Here is a 14218-nt window from a genome sequence, read left to right as displayed (position 1 = left end):
TCGATTCAACGCCACAGGACGTCTGAACTCGGGTGGTCAGCTCACAACGCACAATTCACCAATTTCTATGGCGCGGCACCGAAAGGTCAAGAAGCCTGGCTATGCGCACAACGCCTCAGTTGACGGAGCCTGCGAGGACGATAAGCTTGGAGTGCTCGCTGCAGGGCTTGACGAGGAGATCACGTCCGAGAGCGACTTTAGCGACATTGAGCCCGATAGTAAGCGGCACAAAGCGGAGGAATCCGACTCCGACGGTGATTTTTTGGAGGGGTACACTCTTATTTCGCAGCTGACGGATGCGGTTGCGGCGGCAGACTCGGTGTCGGAGGAGTGTCCTGGTGACGAGGATTTCACAATGGACGACATCATGAACAATCTGCAATCTGACCCGTCACTTGCGTATCTGCGCGCTCAAACCAAACAAATGGGGTTGAAGAAGACAGAGAAAGCACCGATGTCGACCACCGCAGAGAAACGTGAGGACCGCGTAGCAAAGTACGCGCAGGCCTCGCAACGCCTGAAGGCTTGGTTGCCGCACGTCACCCATGAGAAGTACCAAGAGCAGGCCGTCTTTGGTGAGGTCGAGATGCACCAGGTGGGTACCAAGGACATAGCGAGCTCCTTCAAGCCTCGGAGCGCCCTAGAGCTCATGATGGAGGGCGCCTTCGAAAGTGATGGCGTGGTGAAGGAGACGAATCGCGTGGTGCAGGGCATCATTCCCAATGATAGCATCCGCGACGCAGAGAAGACTGCGCAAGTAGCGCGATTGAAGCGGCTGCTGATGGAGGAGGAGCGTAAACGAAAACGTGTAGCGAAGATTAAATCGAAGACCTACAGGAAGGTTCGAAGACGAGCCTCCCTTCGAGAACAGGAGAAAATTTTCAACCAACTTGAACAGGAGGACCCCGGAATGGCCAGAAAGATTCGACACGATTGGGAGAGCAGGCGTGCTGAGTCGCGCATGATGAAGCAGGATCACGCTCGCAAACGATGGGCCAGAATGGCTACTCGGTACGGAGGAGTCGCAATTCAGAAGGAGATCAGTCGGCAAGCCAACATCAGCAAGGAAGAGAAAGCTGCCCTCGACCGCGTGGTAAAGCGAGGTATGGACGAGCTGGTTGACAGCGACTCCGAGACGTTGGCATCTGACAGTGAGGGAGATGCGGCCACGGCGCAGCAAACACTGAAGAAGGGTCACGTCCAGGCTTTACAGGAAATCGAGCATCTTGATGAGGAGGCGCCCAAGGACGGAATTTTAGGTGAGGAGATTTCCGATGATGATAGCTCTGTTAGTCTGATTTTGATGACTGCCCTGGGATTCTGAGGACATTCATATCTCCCCAGGTTTGAAGTTCATGCAAAACTACATCGCCAGGCGAAAAGAGAAACTACAAGATCGTCTTCGCGGCGACGTGAAGAGCATGGCTGACGACGACGATCCTCTGATGGCAGACCCTGATGATGCCAAGCCAGCGAAGAAATCCATCCGTAAGTTTACTGTGGAGGAGTTGCAGCAGGCGGAAATAGCTTTAGAGAAGTTATGTTCAGGCGCGAAGACCGTGGCAGTCGCAGAAAACATAGACGTCAGCCGAGTGCGTGACGAGGGAGCCGCCGTAGAACCCGCGACCCACCAAGTGGCTCTGGAGGAGGCCTTCGGAGCTTTCCAGGACCCCATCCACGATGTCTACGAGGACGGTGTTGGGTCTCTGCTGGACGAGGTGGCAGAGCCAGAATCGGAGTCTGTGCCTGGCTGGGGGAACTGGGCTACCGAACATAGTCTTCTGACTCCCGTGGCGGCACCGCCACCGACGACGAAGCCCATGGTGATCCTGAACAAGTCTTCAGATGATAAGCTGCTGAAGTATCTGGTGGAGTCCAAGCCACTGGGAGTTAACAGCAAGGATGAATACACTATGCGTCTCCAGCAACCTCTGGGACGCGAGTGGAATACAGCAGCGGTTGCCACCAAGCAAACTCAGCCGGATATATACATCAACGCGGGCACCGTCATCGCTCCACTGGAAAGACTCAAGAATTTGCCCACCCAGCAGGTGGACTCGCTGCTAGACCAGTGGGATGACTACAAGAAAAGTAAGCGTCAACGGGCCCCTCGTGCTAAGCTGTGAATTGCCCAATTCGACTTATGGTCAGTGTAGTTCAAGTCGATCGTATGGAGGACTTGTGCGTCGCGCAGTGGATCGGTTTGCGACGAATCTGGTTCATAGAGAATGGAGTACAGCGAACGTGGGAAGCTGCCTTCCGGCCTCGCAAGGCGGACGTAGGGGAAGCTGATGGGGTGTTTGTCGTCGCGCTCACCAACGAGGTGCAGCCCTCCATTCTTCTAGTCAAGCAGTACAGACCTCCTACCGATACATACTGCTTGGAGTTCCCCGCAGGACTGGTGGACCCCAAGGAGACAGCGGTGGCTGCAGGACTTCGCGAGTTGACAGAGGAAACCGGCTATCAGGGCACGCTGCTCGCCGACGTAGGCGTCGGCTTCCTCTCTCCCGGAATGACCAACGAAAGTTGTAAGGTTATTGTGGTCCTGGTAGACATGGCGGACAACGACATCCCTATCCAGAACCTGGACCAAGGAGAGTGCATCGAAGTCCAAAAGGTTCCTTTAGTGCATCTGTGGAGCTGCCTCCAAGCGCACATAGCTGACGGAGGCAGCGTGTGCAGCTCAGTGCAGTGCCTGGCTCTGGGGTTGACTGTGGCGACACGAGGGGGGGAGTTCAATTTGAGACACTTCATTGAGTGTGTGAAATCTCTGTAAACCAAATAGAATTGATGAAGCACCACCCGCTTTACCGAGTGTGTGAAATCTGTGAACCAAACATAATTTGATGAAGCACCCACAAGTACCCAAGAAAGATATGCCAAAAGCTGTAGACGAACCGCAGCAGAGTCAACGAACCCTAGAAATGAAGAAGGCGTTCAACAGTCACGGCGCCAAAGGCCTCAAAAAGCGCCTCTCGCGGATCGTCCGGAGGACCAAGACCTCCGCAGACTCCAAAGATGCGCCTGCTGCCGCAGACGTCACATGGCAGGACATGTCCCCCAAACGACTTGAGGCGGTTAGGCGAGACTCCAATGTCCTCTCTTTATCAGAGTCACCGATAAGCCTCTTACTTAGCGAGTCTGCACGTGACACTAGTTAATTCTGCGTGTCATATGTACAGTCAACGGCACCTCCCAAGGGTACTACTACCTGCGAAATGGTTCAAATTCGACATGAGAGAGGAGAAGCTCTTCCCCATCGCGCATGCGGAGATGTTGGCTTCGCCAACTGCTACTGGTCCTGCAAACCCCGACCCTACTAGTAGCTCCTCCTCCGTATGCGACCTGAGGAACTCGAGACACTTGCCCGTAACTGCGAAGCCACCATGCTCTATGCTCTTAAGTCGCGTTCAGTTAGCTTTGGAGGACGCGAAGGGTATTTTCATTCGGGTTATCAGCGTCGAGTGTCAGCGGATGAAGCCCCACAAGCGGTATCCGATCACTCTCAAGTGGGGAGACACCGGAGACCTCAAGACGATCACCTTGCCCTCAGCCCAGGATCAGACTACTGCCACAGTAGACGGGAATCGCCTTAGCGAAGCCCAAGCGGCCCTCCCCTTCCAGCACCGCAGAAGGTTGCTGGTAAAAGTCATGACTGAGCCGGGCTGCTGTCGTGGGGCCCAACAGATAGGCATGGCTCGCGTTGACCTCAGACCCTTCGCCATGGACATAGAAAACTGCAACCGCCCTACATTGTTTCAGTGCACTCTCACAGACTCCAGTGACAACGAGTGCGGCCTTATCTCATTGGAAGCCAACTTCGTTTTATCTCCAGAGGACGCAGGAGCAAACTTCTTCGAAGTCCAAGACTGAATTATTATCTTTTTCGTTAAACAAATCATGTTGTTGCTGATCGGCCTTGTTGTAACGCGCGGTTTTCTGAAGTCCACAACCAGCACGCCGCCTTTAGCGTGGCCGACGGACGTTCCCAAGTCTTTAATTTACAAGCATGAGTCACCTTTCTCCATTAAGGTTGAAAGTCCCATCAAACGCTTCCACTTTCCGGAGCCCCGTCTATACAAAATGCCCGACTTGCTGAGCAAATCCCCCTTCTCCAAACGGTCCGAGCCAGAAGATGCGAAGCCATCCAAGTGGGCCACGAAGAGAGGCGAGTTTGACTGGAACCTAGCGCGCGACATGTCTGTGCCAGCCTACGGATCGCTGCAGATACACCCCTATGAGCTAAGCACGAATTCACGCGCCGAAAAGCGCATGAAGCGCTGGGATGTGGTGGACATGCACGGGCCAGCGATGCCCGCTGGCTTCATTGGCTACGTCTACAGCCTAGACTGACGAAAGATCAATTACGTTAGTCGTCATCATCAATTATCGGAAAGAGAACCCGCAGCCGCGATCCGAGCAGATCGAAGGGCACATTGTAACCAGTGGATTCGAACCCAACGACTCCCCAAAAGACGGTCTCCTTCTGTATGACAGACTCGAAGTCCGCCTTGGTTGCTCTGTGAGCATATGTCCGCGGATACCAGTCTTCGTAGTTAGTGGACCGGAGTCGAGTTCCTTGGTGAGTAAAGTAACCTTTCTCGTCGTAAAATCCGACGCGCCCCAGAGGCAACTCTCTCTCCACTAAAGGCTCTCCGTCTAGGCAGCACTTCCCTTCCAAGTGGTATCCCATATCAATGGCCCAATCTATCATCGATGCACGCCACTACTCACAATCAGTTGGATCTATGGGGTCGGCGCCGAACGTGCCGGTCATAGGAAACTCGGTGGGTGGTGTCGTGTAGGGGAGGGTAAAAGGCTGCGCAGTCGCCAAAGTCCAGAGGAGGACTAGCATGAATACCTGCATTATTCGAAGCATGGAGTAACGATCTGGGGCAAAAACGCCTTCAGAACTCGGAACGTCTCGGGTGGCGGGGCAAGTAACCCGAGGCCTAAAACCAATTCTGACTCTTGGGGTCCAGAATGTCGAAGGAGAATGCCGACATGTTCTTTGGGCGGGAGAATCGCGCTGTCGCCAGCCTCGAGATAGAGCTTGCCGCTGGAGGCTCCGTTCGCACTGAAGCAAGTCACTACGATCTCCAGTCGCCATCTCGGGCTGTCTCGAAATGCAACCACCTGCAACTCCAAGTGCTTTCGAGATATGCAAGTGAACATGTCCTGCTCCAGAAATACCTGAAGGATGTGAAGGTACGCGTCGTTTTCTCGGCCGAAGACGAAGCTCGCCAACCCAAGGCCGCAGCCAGACGCGAGGGAGACCCTTTTGGCCGGGATGCCCATCTTTGTGAGCCGGAATTCTAGCGCCTCAAGTGTCTGCGGGTTGTAGAGGAACGCGGCAAGTGCAGTGCTCAAAGATGCGAAGGGTGTGAGTGTGAAGGTCTCCAGGGGGTCCACCAATGACCCTTGAACACGGAAAACAAAGATGTCGTCCAGAGCTAGTAATTCCTCACTCTGGGGTAAGACCACCTCGCGTTTCACCTCTGGGGGTGCATAGCGGGCTTGGGTGGTTTCATCTCTGACTTCCACAGGCGTCCCTACGATAAAGGTCTCATCCACGACGATCGGGTCGTCAACGAGAATCACTGGACGGACCGGGAGAGCCGAGGAGCGCGTCGATGCTGTATCTCGACGTTCCTTGGTTGGCTCCGATGGGGTAACTGACTTTTCAGGTAACTTCGCTTGTAGATGGTCATGTAGCTCTTCGTGGTCATTGATGGATGGCGGTTTCTCTGTTGAACAGGTCTTAGGGCTGTCAGGCTTTGCTTTAGGCAATTTATCTTGTGAGATTTGCTGGTTCTGCGTGTATAGTCTTGACAACTCCTCAGCGACCTCAGATGCAGAGGGACGAGGAATCTCATCATCGATACAACGAAACGCCACCTCAGTGATGGCCTGTACGACGTGAATTGGCCATAGAGCCTCACCCTGGACGTGGGGTAGCACCGAAGACCACTCGCCTGGAATGAGCTCGTCTAGAAAATAGGCGAGCTTCGACTCATGATAAACAGCAGGCGGCCGTCCAGTCAGTAGCTCCAACAGCAGCATGCCCAGTGAGTACACTTCCGTTGCCTCCGACACCACATGCATCCTTACATATTGCGGATCTGCATACCCGGCTGTCCCCTCGGCTTTGCAGACACTCACCGACCCTTCCAACGTGGCTTCGCAGGCCAGGCCGAAATCGGTGAGCTTGCACCGACCCTCGGCAGTGAGCAGCAGGTTGGCAGTCTTGATGTCACGGTGGAATACTTTGGGAGAGCGGTTATGGAGAAAGGCAAGCGCCTTGCATATATCGATCGCGGCTTGAAGCCGATTCTTCCATTGGAACTTGAGAGGAGTCCTAAGAGCGGCGGATAGGTCACCTCCGGGAACCAACTCAAAGACAAGAAATCGAGCTTGCACCGGTAGATCCGACGGTTCCAGGTGCATAGCACGGCAGAGATTCCTAACGCCTGGCTGACCCACCTCCCCTGCCTTGATTACAGCGGCGCCGAAGCCAAGAAGGCTAACGATGTGGGGGTGTCTGTAGAGAGACTGCGTTCGAATCTCTCCATCAAGAGAGCCGCCCTGCTTTTCTAGGACTGCCTTGATGGCCACTTCAGACCCGCACCTCAGCCTGCCTCTAAAGACAACACCAGATGCACCTTCTCCGAGTTTGCAGGAGGGACTCATGTCATTAGTGGCAGCAAAAATCTCGTCCAGACCCATAACTGGACAGTAGACTGAGTGCCGCTGTACGACGACTCTGAGTAGGCACTCTTCCGTGACTGCTGCGGGCGTCGGCACTACCGGGACCTCCTGGGTAACGAGGGACTCCAATTCGGCAGGCTTTTCCTTCCGAGTAGCCCAACCGCTCTTGGACCCGGACCTGGGAGTCTGAGCGGTATTCAATGAGACCGACGGTTGAAAACGCCACCTGTGGTGACGAAGATTGACACTCACTGCTCATTCTTCGTCGCCATCAAAATCAAGATTATGTCAGGCCTGTCAGTGGTGCCGGATTCGTTGGCTTCTCTCCGGTCAAGCCTGCAGGCCATTGAATCTGAAATTCGATCGAATGAGCAGCTACTGCAGGAAACTGTTGCAGCCAAGTACCCGTGTATCCTCCGTACCAGTGGGAGACTGGATCGGATGCGTCAGACGTCGGGTACGCTCATGGCGCTCGTGCAAGGAGTCGAGCGCAACTCAAGTTTGCGAGACTTGATTACGGCACCCCCTGGGAGTAGCATTCCGTCCTCGCGTCTCGTGATAGAGTTGATGGACATGCCGTTTTTAGCGTGGTTGATGTGGCTGCGGAGGCGACCACAGGAATTCGTGGCGACATGCTCACGAGCTGCAGATGCTTGGGCTCGGCTGCCTGTCAAGACTGAGCAGCTGCATCTTTGTCTGGGCTCCTCAATGCGGGGGCTTGTGAACCGGGTCGTCGCCTCTCGGCCAGCCATGGACTTAAAAATGCGCTCCACCACTGCATTTTTTGAGATGTTACTGGTTAGAGGGCTTCTCATTTTCAAATCGGTGCCTGATATACTAGCGGCATGGGCCTCTGAGGTCGCCGAGGTGATGGACTCTGCAGATCCGCAGGACATCACAACATTCGCATCTATCGCAGCCGTGGGAGCTCACTCTGTCTACCACGCATCAGGCCTCCTCGAGAGCCACCCCACAGACTCGGCGCTACTTGACACTGTTGGCTTCATGCGCGACTGTCCCGCCGAAAAGACGACAGTGGCGGCCTTCGAACCGCGGTTCGTCCACATTGTCGGGGAGCTACCCTGTGGTGAAGGCGCTCTAGAGTCCCTGAGGATCGCGAGAGACCGCATGGTAAGCAGTCTGCAAGGACTGCTGGCAAGATACACACCTGTTGGCACGCCGGAGTTGATGGATCTTCACGCTGCGTGGACCTTGCTGCAGTGGCCTACCTCCTGCGCCTCGGAGCTGGCAGACGTGCTCGACACTGGCTTAACCCGGGTCATCAGGAGCCGAGTTAGTCAGGCCGTCGCCCTTTTCGCTTCCACCGGGCGAGCCGCGTTAAGCCTGGCCTTGTGCCGCATAGCGGCAGAACTGCAGCCGTTGATGAGATCGCAAAGAGGAATCGCGGTTCCTGTTTGGCACTGCGCAACGGACACCTCTGGGTGTACAGACCCAGTGCTCGCTCATTGGTTGGTCGGGAGCCTGGTGGAAGAATTGCTGGCGTGTGTACCTACGGAGTTGGGGTCTCTACGCATGTTAGGTGACCTGTGCGATGGCATGGCTCTGCGGACGAGCCACGGATACACATCACGTCCAGACTACTGCTCCTTGGTTGTCGCGGCCACTACGCTCGAGGATCGCGCACGAGTAGAACAAACTGTCTCGAGGGCTATGTCAGATCTCACGCCCTCAGATGCAGATTTGTCAGACGTTGACACTATAATGGGCTCATTCGGCCAGGTCAAACATAGAGGAACCCTACTCTACATGATGCCCACCATCATATCTCCTGGCCTCTGGAAACTGCTCATTCAAATGGAAAGCACGCTGGGCCACTCGAAGTCTGCTCAGAAGGGGTTGTCACTCGTGCTGGAGAAGTGGGCCGCTGGCTCCTTTGCGGAGATTTGCCAGGAGACTCCCCAGACACACCACGTGCAGTACCTCTTCGACCTTAGGTGTGTGGCACTTTTGACAGGAAGCTCGGAGGTTGCGAACATCTATGCCGCCGTGGAGAGCTGGATTCTGGAGGCTGATCCCTGCAAAGTTGTGATTGCCGCGGAGAATCTGCGCCGAGTCGTAGTGGAATTTTTGCATCGATGCGGGGGGCGATTTTCATTGAGACCCACTCTGCCAGCTCGAGAACCTCAGACCTCAGGGCAGTTCGTCTTCGAGGACGATATCGTGCTGTATTACCCGTCGAGGATCCAAGTTCGACCTAGGCTGCCTCTTGTGACGGTGCCGGAGAACTCGCTTCCTAAGCCCGCCCCTTCGGACCAAGTGGCTGGTACCTACAGCTTCCTTATGGCGTTGGACGCGCCTGGACTGTCGAATTTCTTCCAGTTTAGGTCATAGTCACCAATGCATCTCAGGTCGTGTATCGAATACGATCTTCCGCTGAATACGGTAATATGCCTTTAATCCGCCTTCGGTCTTCCTTAGCAGGTTCAATGGCTTGGGAAGGATTTCTTCGCGTCCGTTGAACGTTTGCTGGCCGCATATAAGCACGTTTCCTTGCAAGTGAAACAGGTCCACATTCTGCTCGTCGATGTCCACTTGGACATCACCGCGAAGTTCCACCATCACAGCACATTGGGTGTCATCAAGCGTGACAAGCATGTCTTTTGAAAAAAATACTCACATCAGAACGGCCTCGGAAGAATCATAAATCTCGCTGTCCTCTAGCACCACAGTCTCCAGATGGCCTCCTGGCGTCAGCTCATGCCGAATGACGCGCCCTCGCACGTTGACATAAGTATTTTTTCCCTTCCTGTTCTTGGTGAGCCACAAAATTAGGATGATGATTATGGGGGCCACGATAGAGAGGATTATCAGCAGAGTGCATACCGTGTAGAATATAGCAGCGACACCCACAAGAAGTCCTGGATAAGCAATAGTGGTCGAGATATCCTCCGACTTCATTTTCGGTACAGTCGTCCAATCTTGGATTGGGTCGCCGCCTCTTACGCTGTGTGGAACGTAGTCGGCAGGCCATGGCGGCATTCCATCTGGCAATGTCCCATACCCCGACATGTAGTCCTCGTTGAAAATGATCTTCCCGGTGTCTACCAGCGCTGAGCACACGCCGTCGACTAGGTGGAAAGTCCAATACTTGCATTGTGGGGTCACGACGTTCATGCACCACTTCCGACACTGGACGTCCGTGGATTGCAGGCTCGATGCCACCGGCCGTGCTGAGAAGAAATACTGTTGGAACTGCGTGGGATAGAATGTCTTCCAGAAATTCCTTTCCCCAACTTCCGACCACACCGACTCATAGTGCTCCTCAGCATCGTGGTTGAGTGCGCAAAAGCACCTTACCCGACAAAGACGAACAGTGTCTTCACTTTTGAGGCAGTCGGTTTCCTTGTAGACGTAGTTGGAGATGGGGTACTTGTAGGTGTGGCATTCCCTTGCACAGGCCATAGGATCGGAGTCGAACGGCGATTGATAAAATTTCTGGTACATGAACCCTGCCTGGGTCTGGAAGTAGATGGAGGTGGCTTCATCGCCCATGATGCTTGTTCGGTCAGTCGTGTAGTCTCGAGCGTAAATGATCAAGTCCCCAACTAAACTGTGTGCGACTCGTCTGCCATCTTACAAGTTTATGCACAACGATCGGTCAAAATCGTCATCCCAGTCTATTTTTCCAGAAACTGGCGGGTGAAGCGGGGCCTCGGCCGCATCCTGGAGATGGGGTGGCGAATCGCGGCACATGGAGGTCTCTACGGCCTCCACCACCATATGTTTCACGGCGCTGTGGACCGCCGTAAATCCCCACACAACACCCGAGACCGTGTCAGCGCCGGAGTTGGCCAGCGCCGTAGTTAGATGCCGGTCGACACAAGCCATTTGACGTGAACGTCGAACCTGCGGCGATACCACCTGCTCGCGGAGCCCGGAACTACGAACTATGGCGTTGGACAAATCTGGGCAGTCATCGAGCCGCTGCCTGAGAAACCCCCACGACCTCGGCGTCAGCACACCCAGCACCGCAACCATCGCATCCCAACTGGCCGGAAACTGCTTATCCAAGCGGAAGTCGTCAGTGAGAATGCAAATCAACTTGAAGGCTCCCGGACGCCAGGGGGTAGCCTCATAGGCAGCTATCGCTACCTCGGCCAAATCCATCTGGGGCAAACTGCCACGGACATGCCGCTGGCTACCCTCCCGGCTGTAAAGGGTAACTACAGGTCCCTGATCGTCGGAATGAAGCAGCAACCCAGAGATATCAGCCTTGGCAGCGGCGTCGGCCGTGACTAACTTCTCAAGGCCCGCTTTCACCCTGTCTGGGATATCCGGTATCCCGCGTACAGCGTCTGATTGTTGCATCAAATGTCTACCTACGGTCGAACGTCTCGGAGTTCGGAACGACATATGCGACGTCTAGCGATGCGTCGCACGCGGAAAGGACCAGCGACGACAGATAAGCGCTCCACCAGAGCATAATGACAATTAACACATCAACTCCAAGCCACCGCTGAGTCTGACCTCTCTAACCGACACACCCACTTCAGACACGTTTTCGTACGAGTCCAACAGTTATTTGGTATTAGTCATTATTCCGATGAGAACGTCACGTCCTAGGAGGCGAGGGGACGCATCGGTTTCGTCGTCTGTGCGTCCTGGACCCACAATCAAAGAAGGCATGCTGCTACCCAGCGTGAAGTTTGCTATCGCGGGTGAGCATTTAACGATGCGGGAGTTCTTTACCGGAAAGAGGGCCATCTTGTTTGGCGGTCCTGGGGCGTTCCATCCCGAATTCACCAGCGAGGTTCTTCAAACGTATGTGGCGCGTGCTGCCTGCCTCAGAGCCCATGTGAACTTCATCGGCTGCCTATGTGTCAACGATCGGCACGTGGTTAAGGCATGGGCTAAATGTGCTGGCGCGAAGAATGATATTACTTTCCTATCCGACGTGAGGGGGCAGCTGGTGAATGCTCTCGGCTTACAGCCGAGATTGTCGGCAGACGGCAGTTGTCGCCAATTCGCAATGCTCGTCAACTCCAACGCGGAGGTAGTACTGCTTAAACTTGACCGCGAATGTTCAGCAGACTTTATCTGCCGACATTTCAACGTGCATCTTGACCTACCTGACGCGTCAGACTCCAACAGCATCGCACTGGGTCGTGCCGAGTTTGACGAGATAAGGCTGAAGGAGTCATTTAAGGAAATGGTGAGGACAGGCCAGTCTCGACGATTTCTCGAGTGTGGAACGGAGAGTCGGGAGCTCGATGACGTAAACGTCTCCGACGGCACTCGACCTCCTGAGGCACGCGAGGAGGAGTCAGGGCCGCGCCTCGTCACCAGCGCGCCCCTGAGTGAGGAGGCCATTATTAGAAAGAAAATGGAGCAGGAGGTGCCCTATCATTTTACCCACTGGGCCGTACTATCTGCCCGCCGAGAGCCAATTGAGTCCATAGCCAAGTACACATTGACATGCGATCCTATGAACGACGACAGTGTTCTCGTGGATTACTGTTCCACCCCGATGCATTACGTCGTCATTAATGCCGGTAACCTGCTGCAAGTTGAGTGCGCAGCTACGAGCGACCTGGAGAAACTGGGCAGGATTACCTTGTACGAAAAAGGACGGCAAGAAATCTGTCACGCAGTCAACTTCAACTTCAATTCGCCTTCCAGCCACAACCTCGGGGGCGTCATCGCACCCATTGACTTGAAGATAGTCCACTCCAAGGCGTCGAATCCTCGACACTTCGCCATCATCTGCATTCCTTTCGTCCGTCATCCGGAGGACAAGGAGCACGAGATGCTGGAATCCGTGCTGGGTATTCCCACGCTCTCCAACTGCCGCGAGATCTTTACAATGGGGTCAGGCATTTTGCCAGACGCTCAATTCCCACTGAACTCCCTCTTCACGCGGGAATCTAAGTTTCACGTGTACAACTCAGTAGTTGGAGGCTTCGGAATCTGCGTTCAGTGGCTGGTTGCGGCGGAGCCCCTGCCCATTAGCACCAGACAAATCTGGAAGATGAAAGAGCTGCTGGGCGATGTGACATCTGAAATGTACACAGGACTGCCCGACATCGTGTCGATGGGGTTCTCGGACTCGGTGCTGAAGCTCGTGCCTGTCGAACTGGTAGACAACGCGGCAGAGGGAGCTCACACTCAAAAGGAGAAGGAGCGGCGTGAACGTGTTCAGGCAGAAACTCTTTTTCAGCTGGCTCGCACTCTGCAAGACATAAGCTCCATGTCGCGAGTCACGCTGAGCTCTTTCGCGAACTTTCTGCAGGATTGTGCGGGAAGCATCGTACGCCACGATCACGACATCTTTGACGACGAGGAGAGACTCGTGCTCACCGCCCCGGATGCCCATTTATCGCCAGACGACGTTGCGTTGGGTCTCGTATCGGCTTCAAACTATCTGAAGACTATGGCGACCGAGTACGCCCTGATCGCCCATATCACAACGCGCGTCTCTCTACTGTATCCCGACCCTGCGGTAGACCTGCGAGAGGTGCTACACCGGAATATCAGTACCAACATTTCCAAGATGTACCATGGGGAGTGGTGGGACTGCGACAGAGCCAAGGGGCCCGACGAATTGGAAACCAACATCCAGTACCAGGAGTACTTTGAACGGTTCCTTTATGCATTGTGGTGTAGACGAACCGGGCATCCCTTCAAGGAACCTCTCGACATCGAGCAGCAGATGAAACGTCTGAAGTCAGTCACCTCGGTGGTACTGCAGTCGCGCCCTGATAGTTCGAGAAGTGACCTAAGCATCAGTCCTTACTCGTCGCGAGACGATTTGACAGACGAAGCCCGATCAGATTCCGTACTTTCCGACGCGCTTCAACCTTCGCACTGCTCATCGCATTCGAGCTCCACGGACTCTGAAGAAGCATCGGAGACGAGTACGGTAACTCGCGATGTCTTCGCTTCTAGGGACCAACGAGACTTGGCGTTCTACATGCTGGAGAAGTTGGAGGAGATCGCCAACTCCTTCGAGACCTGCTCCTTCGACGAGGCAACGCTGGCCAACACCCAGCAGAACGCGGTCCGCCCTGGTATAGCACGTCAGGTTTCCACCCTTGCTCAGTGCATCGTGAAGAAGAAGACCTGTGCGAAAGGCATTACCTTCAACCTGCAGGAGGATATCTGTCAGTATGGTAACGTATCACGGTCGCTGAGTGTCCTGGATGATGACACGCTCGTGCTGACCACCACACAGAAGCTCAACTTGGAGTATCTCTCCAGCGTGAGTGTACCTATCATCGCTAATGCAGCAAAGCTCTATCCACAGTCATATTGACTCTCATCGAAGCTCTAATCGGGATTCTCATCGGGACTCTCCTCGCGACTCCACTCCTGACACACGTCCCGACCTCTTTGACGATTCGCATGTGAAGTTCGGGCGGCAAGAGGAGTCAGTGTCGGACGGAATCTGGGCGGATCGCCGTGAAGAGCGTGGTTTTCGCATCCGAAAACGCGCGCCCACCGGGCATCCGGGATTGGCTCAGAAACTGCTCGCCCAGCAATCGCTTGAGGA

The 14218-nt window shown here is 54.7% G+C and overlaps 9 protein-coding genes across 18 annotated transcripts; 6 read left to right on the top strand and 3 right to left on the bottom strand.

Annotated features, from left to right (window-relative positions):
* Window positions 1-67: 67 nt before the first annotated feature.
* On the top strand, window positions 68-2776 carry KVP18_000600 (uncharacterized protein; the record flags this gene model as incomplete). 4 transcript variants are annotated; one of them, XM_067949842.1, is made up of 3 exons in its annotated part: window positions 68-1259; window positions 1345-2122; window positions 2152-2776. In XM_067949842.1, 3 exons carry the CDS (start codon window positions 68-70, stop codon window positions 2774-2776), a joined length of 2595 nt encoding a protein of 864 aa, XP_067813427.1. The 4 variants fall into 4 exon arrangements, with proteins under 4 accessions (XP_067813427.1, XP_067813425.1, XP_067813426.1 ...); XM_067949840.1 differs by lacking the exons at window positions 1345-2122; window positions 2152-2776 and having other exon boundaries at window positions 68-1324; XM_067949841.1 differs by lacking the exons at window positions 68-1259; window positions 2152-2776 and having other exon boundaries at window positions 1356-2126.
* Window positions 2777-2846: 70 nt separating this feature from the next.
* Window positions 2847-3161, top strand: KVP18_000602 (uncharacterized protein; the record flags this gene model as incomplete). Its single annotated transcript, XM_067949844.1, has 1 exon — window positions 2847-3161. The coding sequence occupies one exon, from the start codon at window positions 2847-2849 to the stop codon at window positions 3159-3161; it is 315 nt and encodes a 104-aa protein (XP_067813429.1).
* Window positions 3162-3234: 73 nt separating this feature from the next.
* On the top strand, window positions 3235-3873 carry KVP18_000610 (uncharacterized protein; the record flags this gene model as incomplete). Its single annotated transcript, XM_067949853.1, has 1 exon — window positions 3235-3873. The coding sequence occupies one exon, from the start codon at window positions 3235-3237 to the stop codon at window positions 3871-3873; it is 639 nt and encodes a 212-aa protein (XP_067813438.1).
* A 27-nt stretch (window positions 3874-3900) lies between these two features.
* On the top strand, window positions 3901-4353 carry KVP18_000593 (uncharacterized protein; the record flags this gene model as incomplete). Its single annotated transcript, XM_067949826.1, has 1 exon — window positions 3901-4353. The coding sequence occupies one exon, from the start codon at window positions 3901-3903 to the stop codon at window positions 4351-4353; it is 453 nt and encodes a 150-aa protein (XP_067813411.1).
* Window positions 4354-4369: 16 nt separating this feature from the next.
* On the bottom strand, window positions 4370-6980 carry KVP18_000594 (uncharacterized protein; the record flags this gene model as incomplete). 3 transcript variants are annotated; one of them, XM_067949829.1, is made up of 4 exons in its annotated part: window positions 4370-4707; window positions 4735-4861; window positions 4888-6934; window positions 6961-6980. In XM_067949829.1, the coding sequence occupies 4 exons, from the start codon at window positions 6978-6980 to the stop codon at window positions 4370-4372; spliced, it is 2532 nt and encodes an 843-aa protein (XP_067813414.1). The 3 variants fall into 3 exon arrangements, with proteins under 3 accessions (XP_067813414.1, XP_067813412.1, XP_067813413.1); XM_067949828.1 differs by lacking the exons at window positions 4370-4707; window positions 4735-4861 and having other exon boundaries at window positions 4867-6934; XM_067949827.1 differs by lacking the exons at window positions 4735-4861; window positions 4888-6934; window positions 6961-6980 and having other exon boundaries at window positions 4370-4714.
* A 13-nt stretch (window positions 6981-6993) lies between these two features.
* Window positions 6994-9060, top strand: KVP18_000612 (uncharacterized protein; the record flags this gene model as incomplete). Of its 2 annotated transcripts, none has more annotated exons than XM_067949856.1 (1): window positions 6994-9060. In XM_067949856.1, the coding sequence occupies one exon, from the start codon at window positions 6994-6996 to the stop codon at window positions 9058-9060; it is 2067 nt and encodes a 688-aa protein (XP_067813441.1). The 2 variants fall into 2 exon arrangements, with proteins under 2 accessions (XP_067813441.1, XP_067813442.1); XM_067949857.1 differs by having other exon boundaries at window positions 7150-9060.
* Window positions 9061-9324, bottom strand: KVP18_000609 (uncharacterized protein; the record flags this gene model as incomplete). Its single annotated transcript, XM_067949852.1, has 1 exon — window positions 9061-9324. The coding sequence occupies one exon, from the start codon at window positions 9322-9324 to the stop codon at window positions 9061-9063; it is 264 nt and encodes an 87-aa protein (XP_067813437.1).
* Window positions 9325-9342: 18 nt separating this feature from the next.
* KVP18_000589 (uncharacterized protein) lies at window positions 9343-11037 on the bottom strand (the record flags this gene model as incomplete). 3 transcript variants are annotated; one of them, XM_067949819.1, is made up of 2 exons in its annotated part: window positions 9343-10279; window positions 10307-11037. In XM_067949819.1, 2 exons carry the CDS (start codon window positions 11035-11037, stop codon window positions 9343-9345), a joined length of 1668 nt encoding a protein of 555 aa, XP_067813404.1. The 3 variants fall into 3 exon arrangements, with proteins under 3 accessions (XP_067813404.1, XP_067813403.1, XP_067813405.1); XM_067949818.1 differs by lacking the exon at window positions 10307-11037 and having other exon boundaries at window positions 9343-10221; XM_067949820.1 differs by lacking the exon at window positions 9343-10279 and having other exon boundaries at window positions 10303-11037.
* A 235-nt stretch (window positions 11038-11272) lies between these two features.
* On the top strand, window positions 11273-14218 carry KVP18_000611 (uncharacterized protein; the record flags this gene model as incomplete). 2 transcript variants are annotated; one of them, XM_067949854.1, is made up of 2 exons in its annotated part: window positions 11273-13927; window positions 13956-14218. In XM_067949854.1, coding segments are annotated over 2 exons (2918 nt in total), but the record flags the coding sequence as incomplete, so codon positions are not given. The 2 variants fall into 2 exon arrangements, with proteins under 2 accessions (XP_067813439.1, XP_067813440.1); XM_067949855.1 differs by having other exon boundaries at window positions 11354-13981.

This window comes from the organism of the source record quoted next, assembly GCF_019968955.1.
Source record: "MAG: Porospora cf. gigantea A chromosome Unknown PgA_NODE_119_length_37063_cov_336.235, whole genome shotgun sequence".
NCBI lineage: Eukaryota > Apicomplexa > Conoidasida > Eugregarinorida > Porosporidae > Porospora > Porospora cf. gigantea A.
Note: the sequence above shows the minus strand (reverse complement) of the source record. Positions and strands in the feature narration are given on the sequence as shown.